Source organism: Stegastes partitus, unplaced genomic scaffold (genome assembly GCF_000690725.1).
Source record: "Stegastes partitus isolate 25-593 unplaced genomic scaffold, Stegastes_partitus-1.0.2 Scaffold30, whole genome shotgun sequence".
Classification (NCBI taxonomy): Eukaryota; Metazoa; Chordata; class Actinopteri; family Pomacentridae; genus Stegastes; species Stegastes partitus.
Window position 1 is genome coordinate 121,869 of NW_007577761.1, and position 19,840 is coordinate 141,708.

General features: G+C 42.0%; 1 protein-coding gene across 1 annotated transcript; it reads right to left on the reverse strand.

Moving 5' to 3' along the window:
* On the reverse strand, window positions 1-17,066 carry cdh24a (cadherin 24, type 2a). Its single transcript, XM_008298772.1, has 12 exons — window positions 16,784-17,066; window positions 12,684-12,803; window positions 12,168-12,335; window positions 7,047-7,228; window positions 5,363-5,619; window positions 5,123-5,259; window positions 4,838-4,959; window positions 3,287-3,404; window positions 2,845-3,153; window positions 2,515-2,707; window positions 1,982-2,381; window positions 1-888 (listed from the first exon to the last, which is right to left on the reverse strand). Exons 1-12 carry the CDS (start codon window positions 17,064-17,066, stop codon window positions 1-3), a joined length of 3,177 nt encoding a protein of 1,058 aa, XP_008296994.1.
* Window positions 17,067-19,840: the final 2,774 nt, after the last annotated feature.

The following is a 19,840-nucleotide window of genomic DNA, read 5'->3' on the forward strand; positions in this document are numbered from 1 at the left end:
CTAGAAATCCCATCTCTGCTGTTCTTTCTCTTTGTCCTCACTTTGTTTATGAGTCTCACTGAGAGTAGCCTCTGCCGTTACGCCTCCCTCAGTCGCTTCTCCTCCACCACCACCACCACCACCACCACCTCCTCCTTCCTTCTCCTTCTCCCGGTCTCGGATGATCTCTACGAGCCTCTGAAACTTCTGGTTTAACTCCTCCATCCCTCCCACCACTCTCATGTCGTCCTTCTCCCCGTCGCTCTCCAGCGAGCTCAGTGACTCGGCCCTCGAATCGCGGCCCTCAAACTCATAAGTCTGCAGCGAGTCGTAGGGCGGCTGAGAGAGGTCAAAGGTGACCTGATCCAGACGGATGTTCAGGAGCTCTTCCATCCGGAGAGGCTGCGGGGCGGCTGCTTCTGTTCTCCCAGGCTCCGCCCCGCACGCCCAGCCTCTGCCATTGCTGAACATCCCCCCAGGTAAGGGCAAAGACGGCGAGGTCAAATCCTTTCTCTGGAGTCTGCACATGTTCAGTAGCTGCAGCCCCGTTGGGTACAACCCGCCGCCGCTAGTCCCGTTCATACACGTCCCTCTGCTGTTCGGATTCAGCGAGCCCACAATGCTGTACGTGTCTCCTTTCAGGTAAACGGGAGGGTTTCCGCAGCTCGTCTGACTGCCATTTGAATAATTTCGCTCTGAAACGGAGGGAATGGAGGAATCAGTATCAATGTCATCCACCGTGCAGCTGGTGGCTCCAGTGCTGATCTGAGTCTGGGATGACCCCGGTCGGCCCTCTTGCTGGTTTGATGAGAAGCTGGTGCGACTTTGGCATGAAGACTCATTGGGGTCGGAGTAGGTCAGATCCGCGGCGATGTCGGCTGGTGTCGACTCCGTTTCTGTGGGGTTTATCTGTAAGAGAAGACGGGCGAAGTAAGAAGATTTTAGAAGACCTGGGGAGATAATGGTGTGGAAGGTAAAAGAGGCTGAAATCATTTCTTTTTTAAAAAGATGATCGTGCAAGTTGATCACCATTAAATGCTTAATGCTGAAATTTAAATACCATTGAAGTGATTACTGAAGTCAGGCTATCCATCTGAATTTATGTGGTTTAGGTTGGACATTATCAAGTTTTGCGATTTCAAAACCTTTTTGAGAGGCATGTGTGTGATAAATCATGCTTCTTATTGCTTATCTAAACTACTTCTTGATTTATGTGACTAACAGAACTTAATCCGATTCAACAGTAGATTCCATTATGACCCAATTTTGTAAGCTTGGTAGACTGGATGTTTAAGTTCTGAAGTTAAGTCTTGAATTTCTGTTTTTAATTATATTTGAAGTTTTGGTTAGTCCCTGATAAATCCAGAATAATAAAAAGTGCTTTCTGATACAATATGGACACCAAATCTCAATAAATGTTGAATCTAACCATTCAGCTTTGAGCATCCAGATATTTTGACCTAATGTGATTTTTATATTTAGCTCTCCGAACATCGTACATATATATATTTTCTGCTGACTTCTTGGATTTGTAAACAAACAAACAGAAATAAAAAGATCAAATTCCAAAGTCACATAAATATATATGCACACATATTTAAAGTGCAACATTAAATGACTGAAAACTTTTTTTTAATACTACTGAAGCATCTGTATTGACAATGAATGATGAGATTCTACACATTTTGCACACAGATTTTTGTCTGTGTTTTTCTCTGGTTTAAAGAGGCCGAGACTTTGTTAGAAAAAGCTGATGTCAGTTGCCACCATTTGAATCACAATCTGATAAAGGAAGCAGATTTAACATGAAGCAGATTAGCTCCTTTTTAAAATTGCTGCATATTTGATCCTAAATATTTCAGCCTGAGATTTTATCTTCAATTGTGAGTTGTAATACCATTTCACAGTAGGTATTCACTTGCTTATGAGATTGAAATACTCGCGCCCTTCCTTCAGTATAGTCATTAGATTTTTCTCTCTGTCTTTCTCGCTGTTGTCTGACCTTGGCCTGGTCTTCATTCTCTTTGGTGCCAGCTGCGTTTGTTTCACTTCCCTCAGATCTGTCTGCAGATTTGCTCTTCGCCAGCATGTGTTCTGATTCGAAACTTCCAGGGCTCATCTCAGGGGAGCGCAGAAGAGGCTCAAAGGTGCTTTGGTTCTGGATGACGAGGGAATTGCCGAAGTGACCTCCGGCGAGCCCGTGGGTCAGCTGGGTTAGCTGCAGCCCTGCCTCGAGTGGCCCGCCTGGATAATCTCTGAGAACAGGCAGTGTGTGGATGCCATAGCAAAGGCGTCCGTAGAGCGGAGCAGAGCCTGGGCGCTGCTGAGGGTCTAGGCCGGGGCGCGTGTGACGACTCCAGCTGTACGTCCTGGCCCTTGGCGGATTCTGCTGGGTGTACCATCTGTGCCAAGAGATAAATGTCAGAGAAGCACACGGTCATACACAAACACGCACACACTCCCACAAGCCACCATGGCAAGGATAAACTTTGTTTTTTTATTTATTTTTTTATTTTATTTTTGGGAACAGCTCACATGTTTCTGTTGTTATGCATGTGCTGTATTCTGTGCATGCTCTGCAGCGCTGTAATGTCAAAAGCTGCGGTGTCGGCCTCCCCTCCCCCCTCGTCATCATAGGATATGATGTTCTCCCTGACATCATCCTCCTCAAAGGGTGAGTGGGAGTCTCGTTTCTGATGGCGCAGTGACAGTGAGAGTGCACACACCACTAAAGGACAAAAAAAAAAAAATAAGGGACACGAGACCACACACTCTTTAGATGTTGCAGAGGGAACCTGACAAAACTGCTTAGTGTCTTTCAAAGAGTCACAAACAACATATTCACAGAGAAGAGACCAAACCTACCCAGCAGAGTGGTGACACAGGCCAGCATGGCCAGCAAGGTGACCAAACTGAATATGAGGGATGGAGAGGCGGACGGAACGGGCAGACAAACCATGTGCCTCTCCCATCTCCTGTCCCTCTGTCGGCCCCTGTCCTCCGTCTGCATTCCCCCCCGCAGACAGGGACAAATGGTCACAGTGACTGTGCCAGTGTTGGTCAGACCTGAGGCCCCGTCGCGCAGCACAACTGGCACATAGAGGGTGAGTAAAGATGAAGAGAAGCCAGGGAGAGGCTCCAAGGCTGACTGGAGCACCAGGCTGGCTGTCACACCTGATAACGTGGCAAAGAAATCACACATCAAACACGGTCAGTGCACAACAAGCATGTACCAGTTTTGGCCGGTGCCGAGTTTCTGGGTTCTGCGTGAAATTACAAAAAAGCAAAAAAACAGAACCACGCCAACCTCCGGTTTCCCTGATGGTGAGGTTAACGGCAGAGCTGGACTCAGGCGGGATGCTGAAGTGGACCGGGGCGTCCTGCCCTCCTTGGTCCTTGTCGATGGCTCGTAGAACCTGAACTACCTGCAAACAAAAATGCTCTATGTGAGTAATAACCACAGATAAGAACCTCTGGAAGTTTTCTATTCCTTTTTCTGACAACTAAATTATTGAAACTCACCCATTCTGTCCAATTAGAATCCCTTGTTGATATGCAACATGTGATCAAAGGTTTGCTAGCAGTTTTATATTATTCATTGTTGTTACCTTTGCAGCGAAAGCCATACAGTGAATTTACATACTGCAATTACTTCTCTATAGAGCAGGTGTCATTGTCAGTGGCGGGTTCTGTCACAAGGGATTTACGGGAGAGAATAAAGCGTGTGCTGCAGTGTTTCTAATTTTACATCAGTTAGTGTAACGTTTTAAGTTACTGCAGATGCAAACCCTTAACTGCAAACAGTAGCTTGTGCTTTATAATAAAATGTATTTTATTTTAATGCTCTGATTTTATTTGCTCCACTGCAGTTCAGAAAGGTTTTAAATTGTGTGCTATCCATATAAAACACTTCAACAACTTTGTGTTGAAAACTCCTGTATAAATCCAGTTTATTATTGTTATTATTATTATAATTATTATTACTACTGTAAACGTATTCAACTGGTGAAACATGGGGAGGCTGTAATTGTGAAGTAGTCACAAAAAACACAGACTGACCGCTCATTGATCATTTTTCTGACAGGCTTTAAAAATGCACAGCATGAAATTAGATCACGGCTGCATTTGTTTGTTTAGCGACCTTTGTTTATTGAAATGATCCTTCACTTGGTGTTCCCATGGTTACCATAGATTTAACCAAATCAACCAGAACTGAGTTGTCAAGATTTACTACCTTAAAGTCACACAAATTTGGGTGTTTTCAATTCAGTGTAACAGGCAGCATAGCTTATTTTTGATGCTGTTATCTTTAAAGGAATAACGCCTGAGGAATACTAATCTGACATTTTATTTAACCTGCAAGTCCCTTGAAATAAAACTGTGTTTTGATGGAGAACTGGCCGAGAAGTTACAAAGAATGATAAAATCAAGCATGACAACAATAAACATGCAACAAAAGCAAAGCACATTACAACAATCAAGGGACTAAAGATATACAAAATAAAATCCAGCTTCGAAATAGCAATTGCACTTTTCAGCTCTTTTTATCAGAGCTTTGAACTCTCCCAGGGAGACAAAATCATTAAGCTGTAGTGTGTTTTGAAGGTTATTCGAGGACCAGGGCGCAAAATAATAATTGGTAGTAAAAACACAAGTAAACCATGATGAGTTGGTGTTGTGTCCACTCTACTTTAAAAACAGAGAACCACAATAAATTCAAGTCAACAGCGAAAACGGGAAAAATTCTACAGGTTATCAGAAACAGCCTCTTGCAGAAGCTGGAGACAGAACGGATGAAAAACAAGAGCACAGTCTGAAGTTAAATGTAATATCAGGCAAAAACAAAACAAGAACGGACCTGACCGGGGGCACTGGAGTCACATACTGATGTTGTGTATTGCCTGTCCAACTCTGGCGCATTGTCATTCTGGTCTAGTGTCTCTATGGCAACCACAACCCTTGACACAAGATTTGGATTGTCTGAAAGAAAAGGAAAGCGACACTAATGTTGAAATGATCAGAGAATTTCAAACCATTTTCGCTGCACACTTTGTATCCCCTACTGTAGGCAGTGCTCTCAGTGAAATATGACTTTGGTGAGCTCTGTTGCTCATAGCGCCTGAGGGCAGAGGGGCTGACATACCCCTCTGTGTGGCGATGACAGTGATATTATGCCACTGCTCCTGCTCACGGTCCAACTCCATCACTGTGCTGATAAAGCCCGTGTCAGAGCCGATGCGGAACAGAGCCTCAGGGTCTGACTGGGGATCGATGGAGTACCTGGGAAACAGAAATGGGTACTATCAAGAATAGGAGGGGAAAAAGAAAGCCCAGAGAGCCCTGAGTGAGCGACTAAATGAGTGAGTGATGGTGTAATAACCACCTGATGTTGCTGCTTTGTCCTGTGTCTGGGTCCACGGCGTAGACCCGACCAACAGAGCAGACGGGGGGGCAGTTCTCAGACACATCCAGATGGTACAGAGCATGGGAGAATTGTGGCGGCTCATCAGCATTAAGGACCATGACCCGGACTGTTGCCTGGTCCTTAAAGGGACCTTTCCTTATGTACCGGGCGTCCACTATAGGGTTTGCAACTTCCACGGAGAAAGTGTAAGAGCTGCGGATTTCATAGTCCAGGAGCTGTTGGGTGATAAATAAAGCTGTAAGCTGCATTTTATTGAAGGCCATGTTTATATATGATTAACCCTCTGAACCACCAAACCGTCCTTGTGGGTTTAAAAGGCATGTTGTCTTCAACAAATCATGAAAATTACACTATTTATCAAAGCCAGAATCTGTAAAAACAGAAAGAATTGTAAGATTTTCAGTCTTTAAACTACTCATATCTGAAAATTGCTTACATTTTAAACTTCAAACTGTGATATTCCATCAAAATCACTTTACTCTGCATGTCTTGTTTAAAAAAGAGTTGCTCACAGGAACGAGGCTCTGCAAAAAACAAAAAATTCCACACTCCTTGTTACAATTATGAAGCTGGTACTGGCTCAGCGCTGACCAACAGTCATGTGATAAGAATTCAGGGATTATTTAACTTAACTGCAGGCTGTGCATACACAGAGCAGATGGAAGCAAAATAAAAATATAAGTAGTTAAATGTCTATAATATGTACAGCCACCATCTTTTGCCAGTATTAGTGACACCTGTGAACATTTGGGAACATGTTTTACATGCTGATTCCAGTTCTTTTCATTTTTTAATTTTTTGTTTTAGAAAATAACTATTCAAAAATTCAAATTTCATTTTCTCTTTTTTAGGATTTATGGCATTGTATCTTTGCTTTACTGCTAAAATATATTTTGGAGTTCTCTCTATTTCTAGTCATGATTGTGTCGTTTCCATAAAGGTGCAGGACATCACATTGCAGTAAAAAATAAATCCATGGTGAGTAAAAATGTGATGGTGAAAAAAAAAAATTGCTTTGGGTTCAGAGGGTTAATATGTACATTAATCTACTTCGTAATTCATTTAAGATACCTTTCTCTCTTTTCTTTCTATATAACATACCTTCCATTTTGGACTTTCCTTTTTTATCTGGCTCTAATAAATTTTCATGTAATTACTCATCAGCCCCTCTTCTTCCTTCACTCTCTCCAACCTCTTCATTTAAGGTTCCACAGTACAGTAATTATCGCTGAATGCCCAATGCTGTCAGGGCTCTTAAAAGTAAAAGGACAAATTCACACTGGCTGCTTTTAACATCACCTAATCACTTCAAATGAGCTACAGTGTTTTTTTTTTTTTACTAGCTCATTATTAGTTCATTGTTTCTCATTAACTGCCCATTGTAGAGCCCTGGGAGTCCGAACCTATCAGCAACAGAGGATGTTCGAGTGGAGAGCTGAAGTGTTTAACTGCCTAAAAAATATTAATGGGCAACACCAGACCAAAGCAAATTTGTTTAATTGCCTGAAATACTGCAAATTAGATGTAATGTACTTGCTATGTGGCCTTTTAAGAATAAACACGTACATATAGCCTCAGTTCCTCTGACATTATGAAACCCTTTCTGGTGTTCAAGCTGCTTTATACTCGTCTGGTCGCTCACCTTGTTCAGCACAATGACTGCCTCTTTGTCTCTCCCGGTTACGTTGAATATCTCAGCCTCATCGGCATCCAGGACGGTAAACTCCAGCTGTGCATTTTCCCCCAGATCGGGATCGGTCGCGGTGAGACGGCCCACCTCCACACCTGGAGCTGCTAGCTCCGACACAGAGAACGACCACGCACCTGCGGGAAACAAAACGCTGAATATAACTGTCTGAGCGCTGGCATCGAATCCTAAACGAGGCTGTTGTTCTGCTAAACTCTGTGTCATGTTATTAACATAATGGATGTGGCTGCTCTCCTACACATATTTCATGACCAGGTTTGAATTATTGTTCACATTTTTCCCCAAATTTATCTTAATATGTGACTTGCTTATCCATATGTACTGGAGGAGGCACTGGCTGCTGCATTAATTCTCCTTGTACAAACTGGATATTAAAATATCTCATCCTAATGCAATTCTTAAGTAAGAAATGGGGCATGACATCCAGAGTCCTCAGCTCTTAAGTTCAGCATAAAGCTAATATCATGGAAATGAGGTGAATCTCTTTCAAAGCCACAGTAATTTCAGTGTGGAATTCCCTATTTGTAGGGATGTAAATTTTCGCCTTGTTGAGCTGCAGTGCAGAAATTGGAACACAGAAGGAATTTTGTATCAAAAAGACTCTAACTTGTGAAGATACTCACTTTTTCGGTGTTTTTTTCTATTGGTACTTCACTCTGGCATCAAATTCGATGCTACTAATGATTTTAACGCACATTTAAGGCCTTCGGTTATCAATTATTTTGGCAACATGCGGGATATTTTAGATGTTCTCTCTTTTTCTGAACTAAAGGATTAGTCAGCCAGACAGTCGTGGGTTTTGAAATATTAGTCACACGAAACAAGCTATTTTAAAGACAGCATGTTGGCTTGTGTGAACTTGTGGTGGATATTTTTCAGTATTTTCTACCTTTACACGGACCCAAGGACTTAAAATGAGTAGTGTTGTAGTACTTGAAATTGGTCTTGGTTTTAAGAAAACTTTTTGAAGGTCTCGGTCTCTACTTAGGATTTCAATTTAAGATCTGTCAAGACCATAGACTGTATAAAAGATGGACGTAGCAACCGGCCCTGAAAAATGAAGCCAACCCGGAAGTGTCAAAAACCTGCGCCCGCGAGCTGCTGGCTCCAAAAAGCCCTGGCTCCAAAAAGCCCTGGCTCCTATAGACTTGAATTGGAAAAGAAGTGATCACAGATCATGAAATACCGCATTCCTACAGCTCAGGATTTTTTTCTTATTAGTTTTCATCGTCAAATTCAGAGATCAGGTGGCCAATCTGAATATAAATCAATACTGAATTTTTAAAAAATTGTCAAAATTTTGCGGGGCAAGGGGCGTGGCTGGCTTGATTGACAGTCGGCAGCGACGATACAGACGAAGCGAAGAAGTGCAGAAACCAACGGGTGACGTCACGGTAGCTACGTCCATCTTTTATACAGTCTATGGTCAAAACCACAACTGTGAGAGTATCACTAAATTGCCTGAGCAGTGTCTCATATATTTATCACTACAGAAATTTGAATTTGATTTTAAAATTTTTCAAATGCAACCAGTCACTTGACTAATGTCTATTTTTTGTCTTCGTCATGTCTTGGTCTTGGTTCAGGTGGTCTTGACTACAAGACTAAAAATGAACGCAGTTATTTCTAGGTCTCATCCAACATGATGAGGAAAGCTAGCACAAAATATGGCATGGATTACCTTGAAATGGTACAGATTAGACATTCATGATCCATGGAATATGAGGTCTCCTGACTTTTGTGATCCTGACTTTTTCTCGAGCATGACATCTGTGATTTTAAGTCACAGTTTGTCCAAACTTTAGTGTTTGAGCAAATATGTCCAAAACTGATCAAACTTCTGGCTTGGTGCTAATCAGAGACTTGCATCAAGTTAACCAACTGAGCATGACAACATTTTCTTATGTTGTCTAATGCGCTGTCTGTCATCCTTTTCTCTCTGCTATCCTTTTCACTCTCCCCTTTACCTCGACTGGTTGAGGCAGATGGCCATCCACACTGGACCTGGTTCGGCTGTGAGTTTTTTTCTGGTTAAAAGGGATATTTTTTAAATGTTATTTAATCTGTTGTCAAATTGCTTGCTCAGAGGGAATCATTTGGGTTTGTGTCTATAATATACTGTTGTAACGTCTTTACCTTACTACGTGAAGTGCCTTGAGATAAATTGATGCTATAAAACAAAATGAAACTGAGTTAAACATTCTAAGCTGAAGGCTTTTTACCTGCTAAAATCAGTATGGTAGCATGGTGGCGTGTCTATTTAGCAAGTATTGCACAACCGCTGGACGGATATTCAGACTAGACTTGGAATTGTAGACATTTCCTATTTTCTAGTAATCACAATAAGCTGCATTTATAGGCTACTTTTCTAACAACATTAAAATGTGCTTCAAAAAGTTATTAAAACCACCAACCCCCCCCAAAAAAGCAATAATACGTCTGAAATTAAAATGAAAAATAAATTAAAATTTATACAGATATGAAAGCCTTTTTTAAAAGAATGTTTAAAGAAGAGATTTAAAAGCGTAGATTCAGCTAATCAAATGTTAGATCTCAGGTAAGTCATTCTGTAGTTTAAAGGTTCAGACTACAAAAGTACAACAGACTTTTGTCAGCAATCAGGCGCTGGGAACAACCAGAACAAGAATCTAAAAAGACTTACAGGCTCATATGGACTTAGTAGATCCATAATATAGGTAAGAACTTTATGATGTAAGGCCTTGCAAGCCAACAGTGAATTCTTTTTTGGATCAGAGCAAAAATGAATAGGGAAGAATGAGAGGTCAGTTTGGTAGTTATATGATCTGGTTTTTTGTCCCACCAGCCGCTTTTTGAACCAATTCAAGGCAATGACGAGAACCTTGAGTTATACATTTGACGCTGAAATAGTTGATTAATTGACCAGCCAAATGCTAGAAAAGTAGTTGGCAGCTATATTTTATTTGCTTAACTGGCATTATCAATGTGGCAAACATTTGCTATCCCAAACTACTCAACCCCCTAAGCCTCACTGGCAGCCTTGAAAAGCATGTTATATCCTAAAAATTGCCAAAGTTGCATCATTTTTCAGAGCCAGAAACTTTAAAAACAGAAAGTCTGTTTGGATTTTCAACTTCAGTATGCCACATTTCAAAATTTGACAAATATCTTCTCTTTCCATGTACCACAACCCCGTAAAGAAACACTCCGTGCTCCTCGGGGCAATCAAGTAGTCATGACTGACCCAGTTGCAACCAGCTGTCATGTGACAATGCTTCTGAGACTTTCTGGCTTAAAATAGGATGAACTGCAGGTTGTGCTTTTAATACATCTACAGCATATACAGCCACCATTGTTTTCAGTATTAGTAACCTGGGCAATGGAGGAATGTTGCAAATGTTATTTCCAGGTTGTTCCAATTTTTGTAAAACACATAATCAATGAAATTCATCTTTTGTTTCTTATTTTATGCTTTATAGCATTACAGCTGTGTCATACCAAACAGAATACCTTTCTGAGCTCTCTCCTCCCGGCCATGGCTGTGCTGTTTGCACAGAAGTGTGACACTTTATATTACAAATGGGGCCACAGTGAGTAAAAATGTAGAGAAGCTGCTTAGAGTTCAGGGGGTTAAATGTAAATATCAGCTATTTTGCTTCAGCTGATATTACTGTAGAGAGAATATCTTCCATTTTTTAGGCTCTGAGACCTTGTGACACAATTTTGCACCTTACTTCTTAAACCAGCACAATTTGCACGTTTCTTTGCGTGTTGCTTTGCAAATTAACTTCCTTTTTTTTCTTAAATGTAACATGCATGCTGATCTAATTTATTTGATTTTAATCTCTAGACAAGTAGGTATACATAATCCCATCACCACTGTGACAAACACACAAACAACATCAAATTAACTCATGATTATTTCTCTCCTTCTGCTATTCACGAGTTGTAATTATTAAGCTGAGAATTAAAGCCTCGCTGGCTAAATCTGTTCTTCTGTTATTGTTTATCCTGGATTACAGTCTGTCCACTTAGCAGGCATGAAGAGGCAGCCAGTGATCTGTGGCAGGTCATGTCATTTACTTGGCGTCCCTTGATGACTTCTGCATCACTTGCAATGCCGCGTGGCAACAAGAGGCGAATTCTGAGAAACGCTTTCATTTTAATCAAACCAGCACTACCTTGCTGATTGTTAATCATCTGAATCCTCCACATAATGAAGGACATTTAAGAATCACACCCCTCGCATTCAAAGAGCATACTAAATGAGCCGTTTGCCTAAATTGTGGCATTATTGTCAAACTGAAAATAATGACCTGCGGTGAGGTGGGGAGGGAGGGGAGATATAGTCAGATATCAGTAAATAAACACCAGACTGCTGGCATTTGGAAATATTAAATTGCTTCTATAAAACATTGTATTGCAGCACAATATATCAACATGAGGAAACGGGGCCTTTAAACATTAAGATGAATGGCAGTAAGCAGAGACGGTCAGGATGAAGAAGTAGGCAAGAAAGGGGGAAAAGGGAACAGAGGGGAGGTAGTGTATAGAGAAATGCAGTATATGTCTCAAAGTGTTAGACACATTCTGCAGTGATTTTACTGTCTATTGAAGCAGAAAGCACTGAACTTTAGGATGAAATATTAATAGCATGGAACAGGGAAAAGCTTGGATAAGAAAAAGCGGACATGATCTTTCACTCTTCTACGTCAAGGCACAGTCCATTTGAACCTCAGGGACCAAACGGGAGTGTTTATATGAATGTTAATGCCACTCTTCTTGGCAGAGGTTATGTTATAGCAATTGATGATAAAAACAATGATTAGGAGGAGTGCATAAAATAGAAAACGAATGGTCGACTGGCAGGCTGTTTAGCTACTTTAGAGCTTATGTCTTATCTTGAACCTGACAAGGCGACCAGGACTCAAAGGAGGCAAAAAATATTAGACTGCTGTCACAAATGCCATTACAGGATGTTTCATCATTTTAATCTTCACTCACACATATTCTACAGCCACGGAGATAGAAAGCAGCCAACAGTTAAGTGGTTGATCTGATAACGGCGATGCTTACTCCTTCTGAAGTGAGGGGGGTTGTCGTTGACATCGCTCAGCCTCACTGTGACGGTTGTAGTCCCTGATAGTCCGCCCAGATGCCCCCCCATGTCTTTGGCCTGGAGGACGACCAGATATTCATCCTGAGTCTCTCTGTCCATGTCAGGTATGGCAGTCCGAAGGACGCCTGGTGGAGAGCAGAGCGGGACGAGGAGCAAAAATCAAGACAGCAACAGATTTCGCTGTGACACGACGTCTCTTGACATTATCATCAAAGCGAGTCAGACGCATACATTTTAGAATCAGGGAGTTGTGAAACATATGACTCCGGGCCGCATCTGTTTCTGAACAGATCATATAAAATGCAAGTTGATGCAAATGTTCTCATCCACACTGGGGACATTGTAGGAAAGGGTACAACATATGATCTCTAAGAGCACCGACGGGATCAACTATGTAAAGCCATCAGCTGTAGAGGCATTTTATCAAACAGCTCTAAAGGCCATGTGTGCTACATGAGAGGACATGAACAGACCTGTCTGAGGGTCCACAGAGAAAAAGTCCTGGCCCTGAGTTATGGCGTACACCAGCCGGGCGCTGTTTCCATATGTTGGATCATCCGCATCCCTGGCTGTGACTTGGATGATAGACGTGCCTGTGAAAGAGAGGAGGCATGACACAGGTGACACAGCAAAGGGGCCTTTTAAATTGGAGTCGCTAAAGCGGGCGACTGGTTTATGAGCTCAATGATACTTCACCCTAAATATATCCACACTCCTGCTGAGCTGCCTTAAAGCCTGAATTTCACCCACAGGGATCGATAGAGTGTTATCTTACTCTAAATCTATCCTTTGAATATCCGATGCTTAAATATGAAGGATTAAAAAGATAATCCAGTTCTCAGCTGTCTGTCCATATGCACAGAATGAAAGAACACATGTAGCAAAATACCCAGTTACAGTATAGTACAGTTATCCTTGTTGAAGTTCTACCACAGGGAGTGTATTTAGCCACTTTGGGAGGAATATTTGGCTACATCCTGCATGAAGGGGCTCAGTGTTGAACCTAGTCACAGTGATTTAACTGGTTTACCTGCTGAATTCGGGCAAGGTTTAACGTCAATTGTGATTGGCTGCTATCTGTGCAACACTGATTGTTCACGTATGCAGAACAAAGCATATGTGGTCAAACTAAACAGTCCTGTCTTTAAGCCCTTAGTTACCTAAAAATGTGTTATGTACAAAATCTACTTAAAGGACGAATAATAAAAACACACATTTTGTAGAACAATGTTCAGTATCAGAGTTTTGATATTATATATCATGTTTTTATCATGTTTGCTACATAATATGCACGTTGCTGTTTATTGCAGATGTTTCAAGGCCAACTCATGCTTTCCATGCCCATGTGTTCTCAAGGGTCAGCAGGTGTACGCATGACATAAACTACGTCATCCACCCAAGGCAGTGAAGGTGACCCTACGGTGGACGTCCGTTTGCAGCCCAAAATTTGTGACTATGTTGACTGACCACACTGCACATGTGCCAGAAAAGGAATGGTGTTTAAAACAAACGCTTGTTGGTACGATGAACTGACAAGAAGATTCTTGGTCATCCACACCTTCACAATTAAAAGAGTTGTAATTGAAGCAGTCGTTGCCAGATTTGGAGGTGCTTTAAGATGAAAATGCTCTCCATCAACGGTGACCAATCACCGTGGGAAGTTCTAAATTCTCCAGAAATCCTGTGCTATTTCCACCCGCTGTGCTCGGAGCACTTTGGCAATGATCAGTTTACCACGGTGCTACAGAACAATCTGTGCCTTGCTGCTATATCTTGTAAAAATTGCAGTGTCACAGCCAGCCTTTCAGAAACATCCACAGGAGTGTTTTTCAGTGCTTGATATAAGGAGCAATGTGACCGCCTCCACAGCAGACTGACGTTTACCTGTTGTCGTATGAAAAGAATCATAATGTGTTTCTGCAGTCTGCTTTGAAAGTCTGCATCGGTCATACGGAAATCACAAAACAGTCTTAAGGTTGATTTAATTTTAACTACTTTCTATACTGTTGGGGATCTTACCACAAACTTTTAAAATCTGAAACATACATAAAGAAAAGAACCTCACATTTGTGTTTAGGTACAGTATTTGAGTAAATACACTTAAGCTACATTCCACCACTGGAACTCTTGGAACAAAGGTCTACACTGTGGCCACGATCCCCACTGGATGAAAACAAAGCAGCAAAAATTACTTATGAGTGGAAGACATGTAGAAACATTGTGAACTGAGTAACTGATACCGTACATAGAGCCAGCACAGGTATATACGAGGTGTGTCAGAAAAATTCCATAACTAGTGTCACAAAAGATATATTTCCAACCCAAACTACAAGTTTTCCCCTTCAGACCATCAACCAGCACGTCTACAAAGAGATCCTGCGGCGTTTGCTTCGTTCAGTGCAAAGAGAAGAGGTGAGAGTTGTGGCTGGACAAGTCGAGGCTGCTTCACCATGACAACGTGCCTGCTCATAATGCCCTGAGCATCCGATAGTTCCTAGCTGAGAAGAATGTCGCTGTGCTGGAGCTACCTCCCTACTCACCCCATCTGGCTCCCTGTGGTCTTTTTCGTCTTCCCCGAGCTCAAAGGGGTCATCAAGGGGACCCGTTTTGAAGACGTGGATGACATCAAGATGGCTGTGACGACAGAGCTGCGGAGGATCCTGGAAGAATCCTTCCAGGAGTGCATGAAGGCGTGGCAGAGAAGGCTGGGAACGTGTTAAGACTCCAGGGGGATTACTTTGAAGGGGAAAACATGTAGTTTGTAGTTTGGATTTGATATATATATCTTTTGTGACACCAGTCCTGGAACTTTTCTGACACACCTCGTACATTTTCTGAACTTTTTAACCCTATTCAAACCCATGGCCAAAACTGTCCGCTTGCCACTGTAGGTATTTTTTGAGTAGAAAATAGTACTTACTCTAGAGGAGGTACTTCTGACTGGCCCTGACAATGGCTGTGTGGGTCTTGGCACTGACTGGTTAAACTCAGAGAGGACAACGGTCACTATTTTCTCTGCCCTCTCAATGTCATTGTCAGTACCATTCCCATCAGCAATGTAAAATGTACCGTATAGACTAACTTACAAATGTCTATTGTTTTATTTCCTTTGCGTTCATAGAACTGGAGTTAAGCTGCAAGATCTTACATTGCACTGGAAACAGAAAGGCTGAAAGAGCAGATTAGAGGGCTGTTCCTGTAAACATTCGTGCTATCTCTCACCTGCCCTGAATTCCTGCGCTGCAAAGCCACCTAATTAAATTAACATTTAACCCCGCCCGAAATCAACTTCTAAACCAATCAAGTCACAGTTGGTGGGATCAAGCGTTTGATGTTGAACCCTGCTCTGTTCGGCAGTCTGCAGCCAAGAAAACTTGGACAGTCAGTCTGACATAAATGTGAGTTTGTCAAGAATACTAAGGGTATAAATATGACAGCTGGGAAGTTGACTTTGTTATAAGATGTTGTTTAGTCATGCAAGCAGAAAACTGACAATGTCAGTCTGTTAGTCTGTCAGTTAGACCACTGCTTTAATCCTGACGGAAAATCCTTGACATCTATTGGATGGGTTTTCCTATAAATCTGGTGTTGCACAAAAGATCACTCTGAATGTTGGTGAGCCAAAGAGTTTCATCATTACTTTATGATCAAACATCTGCAAAGCAAATGGCATTCCTCTCAATCTGACTGATGTGTTTGCTGCTTATTAGCAAAGGTTAGCACACTAATGGGCTAAACTACAACAGCAACTATTATATCTGTTAAAAATTAGCATGTCAACATCGTCACTGTGTGTTAAAGCCGCAACAATTATTTGATCATTCTATCAGTTGTCAACTACTAAATTAATCTGCAACTATATTGATGATCGGTCAGTTGGTTTCAGTATTGTTTTAACCAAAAATGTCTAAATTCTTTAATTCCATCTTTCTATAATTGAATATTTATTTATAAGATGTTTTTTTTTTTTACTCTTTGATGACAGCAAACAGATTATTTTTGGGTTTTAGACAAAAGTCATTTGTCATGTTGGGCTTTTAGAAACCTTGATTGACATTTTTCAACATTTTCTGACATTCTCTCGACCAAACAACTCATTTAATAATAGAGGAAATAACTGTCAGATTAACAGACAATGAAAGTAATTGTTACTATGCTGAATTTGCCTACATGTAGCCTGTAGGATGTAAACATTGAGGCTGTGTCTGAAATCATTTCTTATCTATTATATAGCATGACATCTTTTTATTTCTCCAGTGTCTACATGGAGTGTCCAAGTCTCCATATAAAAAAAATCCCCAAAACGAAACAAAAACTTTTCATGCTTACAATGACACAATGTAATATACTGAATTTTATAGACGCCAAAATTACTCTACACCTGTTAGAGATGTCGACGATTTCAGACACAGTTTCAGGTGTTTTTCTGTGAAAGTTATCTCCACTGGAATCCATTCTGAACGACATGAATTCAAACTGAGCAAAGCGGCTGCTCTCCATGAGGGACAACGCTCCTAACATTTCACTGCCACCTGTCAAGAGTTTTCACTTTACTGCTGTCGTGGCGCTTTACCTATGTTGGCCATCTCTGGCACCATGGCAACGTAAGGCTCATTTGGGAAGACGGGCGGGTTGTCGTTGATGTCCTGCACTCTGATGATGAACTCAGAGGAAGGCTCCAGTGCTCGGCCGGACTCACGGTCCGTGGCTGTCGCGATGAGACGGTACTGGTCCTTCTCTTCCCTGTCCAGAGACTTGGTGACATGTATGTTGCCAGTGTTGCCGTCGATCACAAACACAGAGCCCACCCCCTCTCCCTCCAACATGTATTTAGTGTGTCCGTCTCCTTTGTCCATATCAGTGTGCAGCTGTAAAAATCAAAGACGTGCAGAGTAAATTACTGTGACACCTTCAGGCAACATCACCTTCAGATGCAGTACGCTGTTGCAGGTATCGCTCATTAACACTCCTCTATTTGTCTGGCAAGTGCTGCGAACCTGACTGTGTGAAATGGGTGATTTATGTTAAGTTGGGATGTGCTCAGTGAGTCTGAAATGAATGGCACCAGGTGTGGAGGATACATATGGGACCAGGATGAGTAGTGATGCATACAGCTAATTAACTCATTGGACCAAACATGCCATCAGGGGTTTGTTGGGGGCAAATCCACATCAATGTGGACGGTGGCCCTGCGAATGTTATACATATATGTTCGCAGATGCATTCAGTGAGAGCATTCAGCATCCATCTGTAAATCTTTCCATCTCTTCTATCCATCTGTCCCTTCCTTCGCCTCCTTGTAAATCCATCTGCCCGACTTGCCTGTACCTTTTAAACCACCTCTTTTTCTAGTCCTTGTTTCTCTCTCTCTTTTCATCAAGTTACCTCGGTTACACAGAATGCCCATCTGCTCACATTTCTCATTCCCCCCCTCTCTCTCTCTCTCTCTCTCCCTCTCATACTATCTGTTTTGCTCTCTGGTGCAGAATACTGGTTCTGTATTTAATGGCAGAGAGGATATTAGTGTGAGCTAGATAGGTAAAAGGCCAAATACACAGAAATAGAAAGCTAAAGAGATTACTCAGCCTTCATCACATTGAGCTTTCTGACCAGGAACCTTCACATCGCTCTATCCTTAAGGCGCATCTGCACATGTTCATAATCCATGCGGCTTACTCACAACCTCTGCTGTGGACCTTAGATACACATGAGAACTAAAGCCTTGACTTTAAAATACAGCTGCAACATTGTCTGTTTACAAATGGCGAGGGGAACATTTCAACGGATTTTTTCGCGCGTCACGTTCGTTCCGTGGCATGAAAATTGTGCAATAAAGACAAATTTAATTGCCTACATAATGACAAGCGTTGAATTAGTTTAATCGTTTGTATGCTTCGTACAGATGAGTATCTACATACTGCAGCATACAGCTGTGCATATTAACAACATATGTTCGGTGCAAGTCACACATTTTACATCATGCGTGCAGGGGAAAAAATAAGATTAGTGTATATTCTGTGTGCGTATGTGTTAGGGGATGAAGTTGGGATTATAGGAACTCATGATAGCATACCCTACAAATTGCTAGATAAGGGACTCAGGGCTTTTTCTTTTTTTTTCATCCCTCCATCCACACCCCTCTCTCTCCTTTCTTCCTTAAAGCTAGCTTTGATTTTGATCCCACACTTCACCACGAGAGACATCTTTGTCAGAGTCTGTGCCTACCTCGCTTCCCTGCTCTTTACCACCACCCCCTCCACCCCTCTTCCCACTTTCTATCCAGACCTCCTCTCCTCACTGTCTAATTGCTGGCTCAGTCCTGCTGTGCTTCAGTCAGCATGGAAAAACACTCTCACGGTGGGGAAGAAATTCATCCACCCCTTACAAACAAAGCAAGAAAAAGACGAAACTGTGCCTTCCAGTCCCTTTGTCACTTTCCCTCTCAGTCTGTAATCTCAATTTTCCCCCTCCTCTCACTCGATGCAGTACATCCACCTCCGGGTTTATATCTGCTTCTTTCTCTGGCAGCTAAAGTCTTTCTTCTTCTTCTTCTGCACGGGTTGAGGCACCTGCGATCTGAACTGTTGATAGCTCACCTCAAACCTTGCACCGGCAATGGGTTTGACACGATCATCTCTCTATTTTTGGCAAACAAAGTGGAGCCGCCTCTGAGAGAAAACGTTATGCTTTCAACCCCCTCACAATGCAGGGATAGTTTATTGCATGAATATCAACATCAAGACTGCGCTTGCAGAAGCATGAGCAGTCCCGTGTGTCCGCTGATTGCTTTAACACCCCTCCCTGACTGTATCAATAACAACCAGAGAGGAAGATTAAACATTTATGAGGTGTATACTGCACTGGTAAGAATCCAATCTAGACTGTCACTATAAAGTATACTGCTAGCTACAAAGTGGCTGGCAGCATTCCCTGTTAGCGTTACAGCTGATATAATCCTACTCTGAGTATACTGTAGCTGCCAGCAGCTGCATTAGTGTGGAGCGCCTGACTGTGAAATACTCCAAGTGAACCCCTGGGATGGAATGGTTCAGGTGTGCTGTGGATTAAATCATCTCAGACACTTTTCGTGTAGCGACACCGACAGCAGTTGAAGGTTGCTGGTGTGGCGACTGTGAAAACTCATGTAAATGACATGAAAAGTGGGGATGCTGAAACACTACAATTAGTCTTGTGCCTCATTCCTGGGCACATGATAGTACATTCTGAGCACAAAAAAAAAGATTTTTTGCAAGCACATAAATCGTATTTTTAGGGATATAACAAAAAAAATATCCGTTTTCTCTTCGTTACAGGTGTTTGCTGTTTTCTAGCACCAGTATCATCATTGTAAGTGCACAGTTTGCTCATTTGTCCTCGCTCGGTAACAACTAACATCCGTGCAGCTGCAGCACTGGCTGTTTGGGGGTGACAAAGCACTATAGAGATCAAATTAGTGCGATTAATACAAGGTGAAACTTTGCCTTTCGAGCAACCCAACAGCAAAGTGCTTGAGGCACATATCAAACGGGCAACTTCACTGCATGTCATTTCCCTGCTCTTTTTCCCCTCATTACCTGCCTCTCTTCACCGTCTGCCAACTATAACATATAGTTTAGAGTTTTGGTTAGTT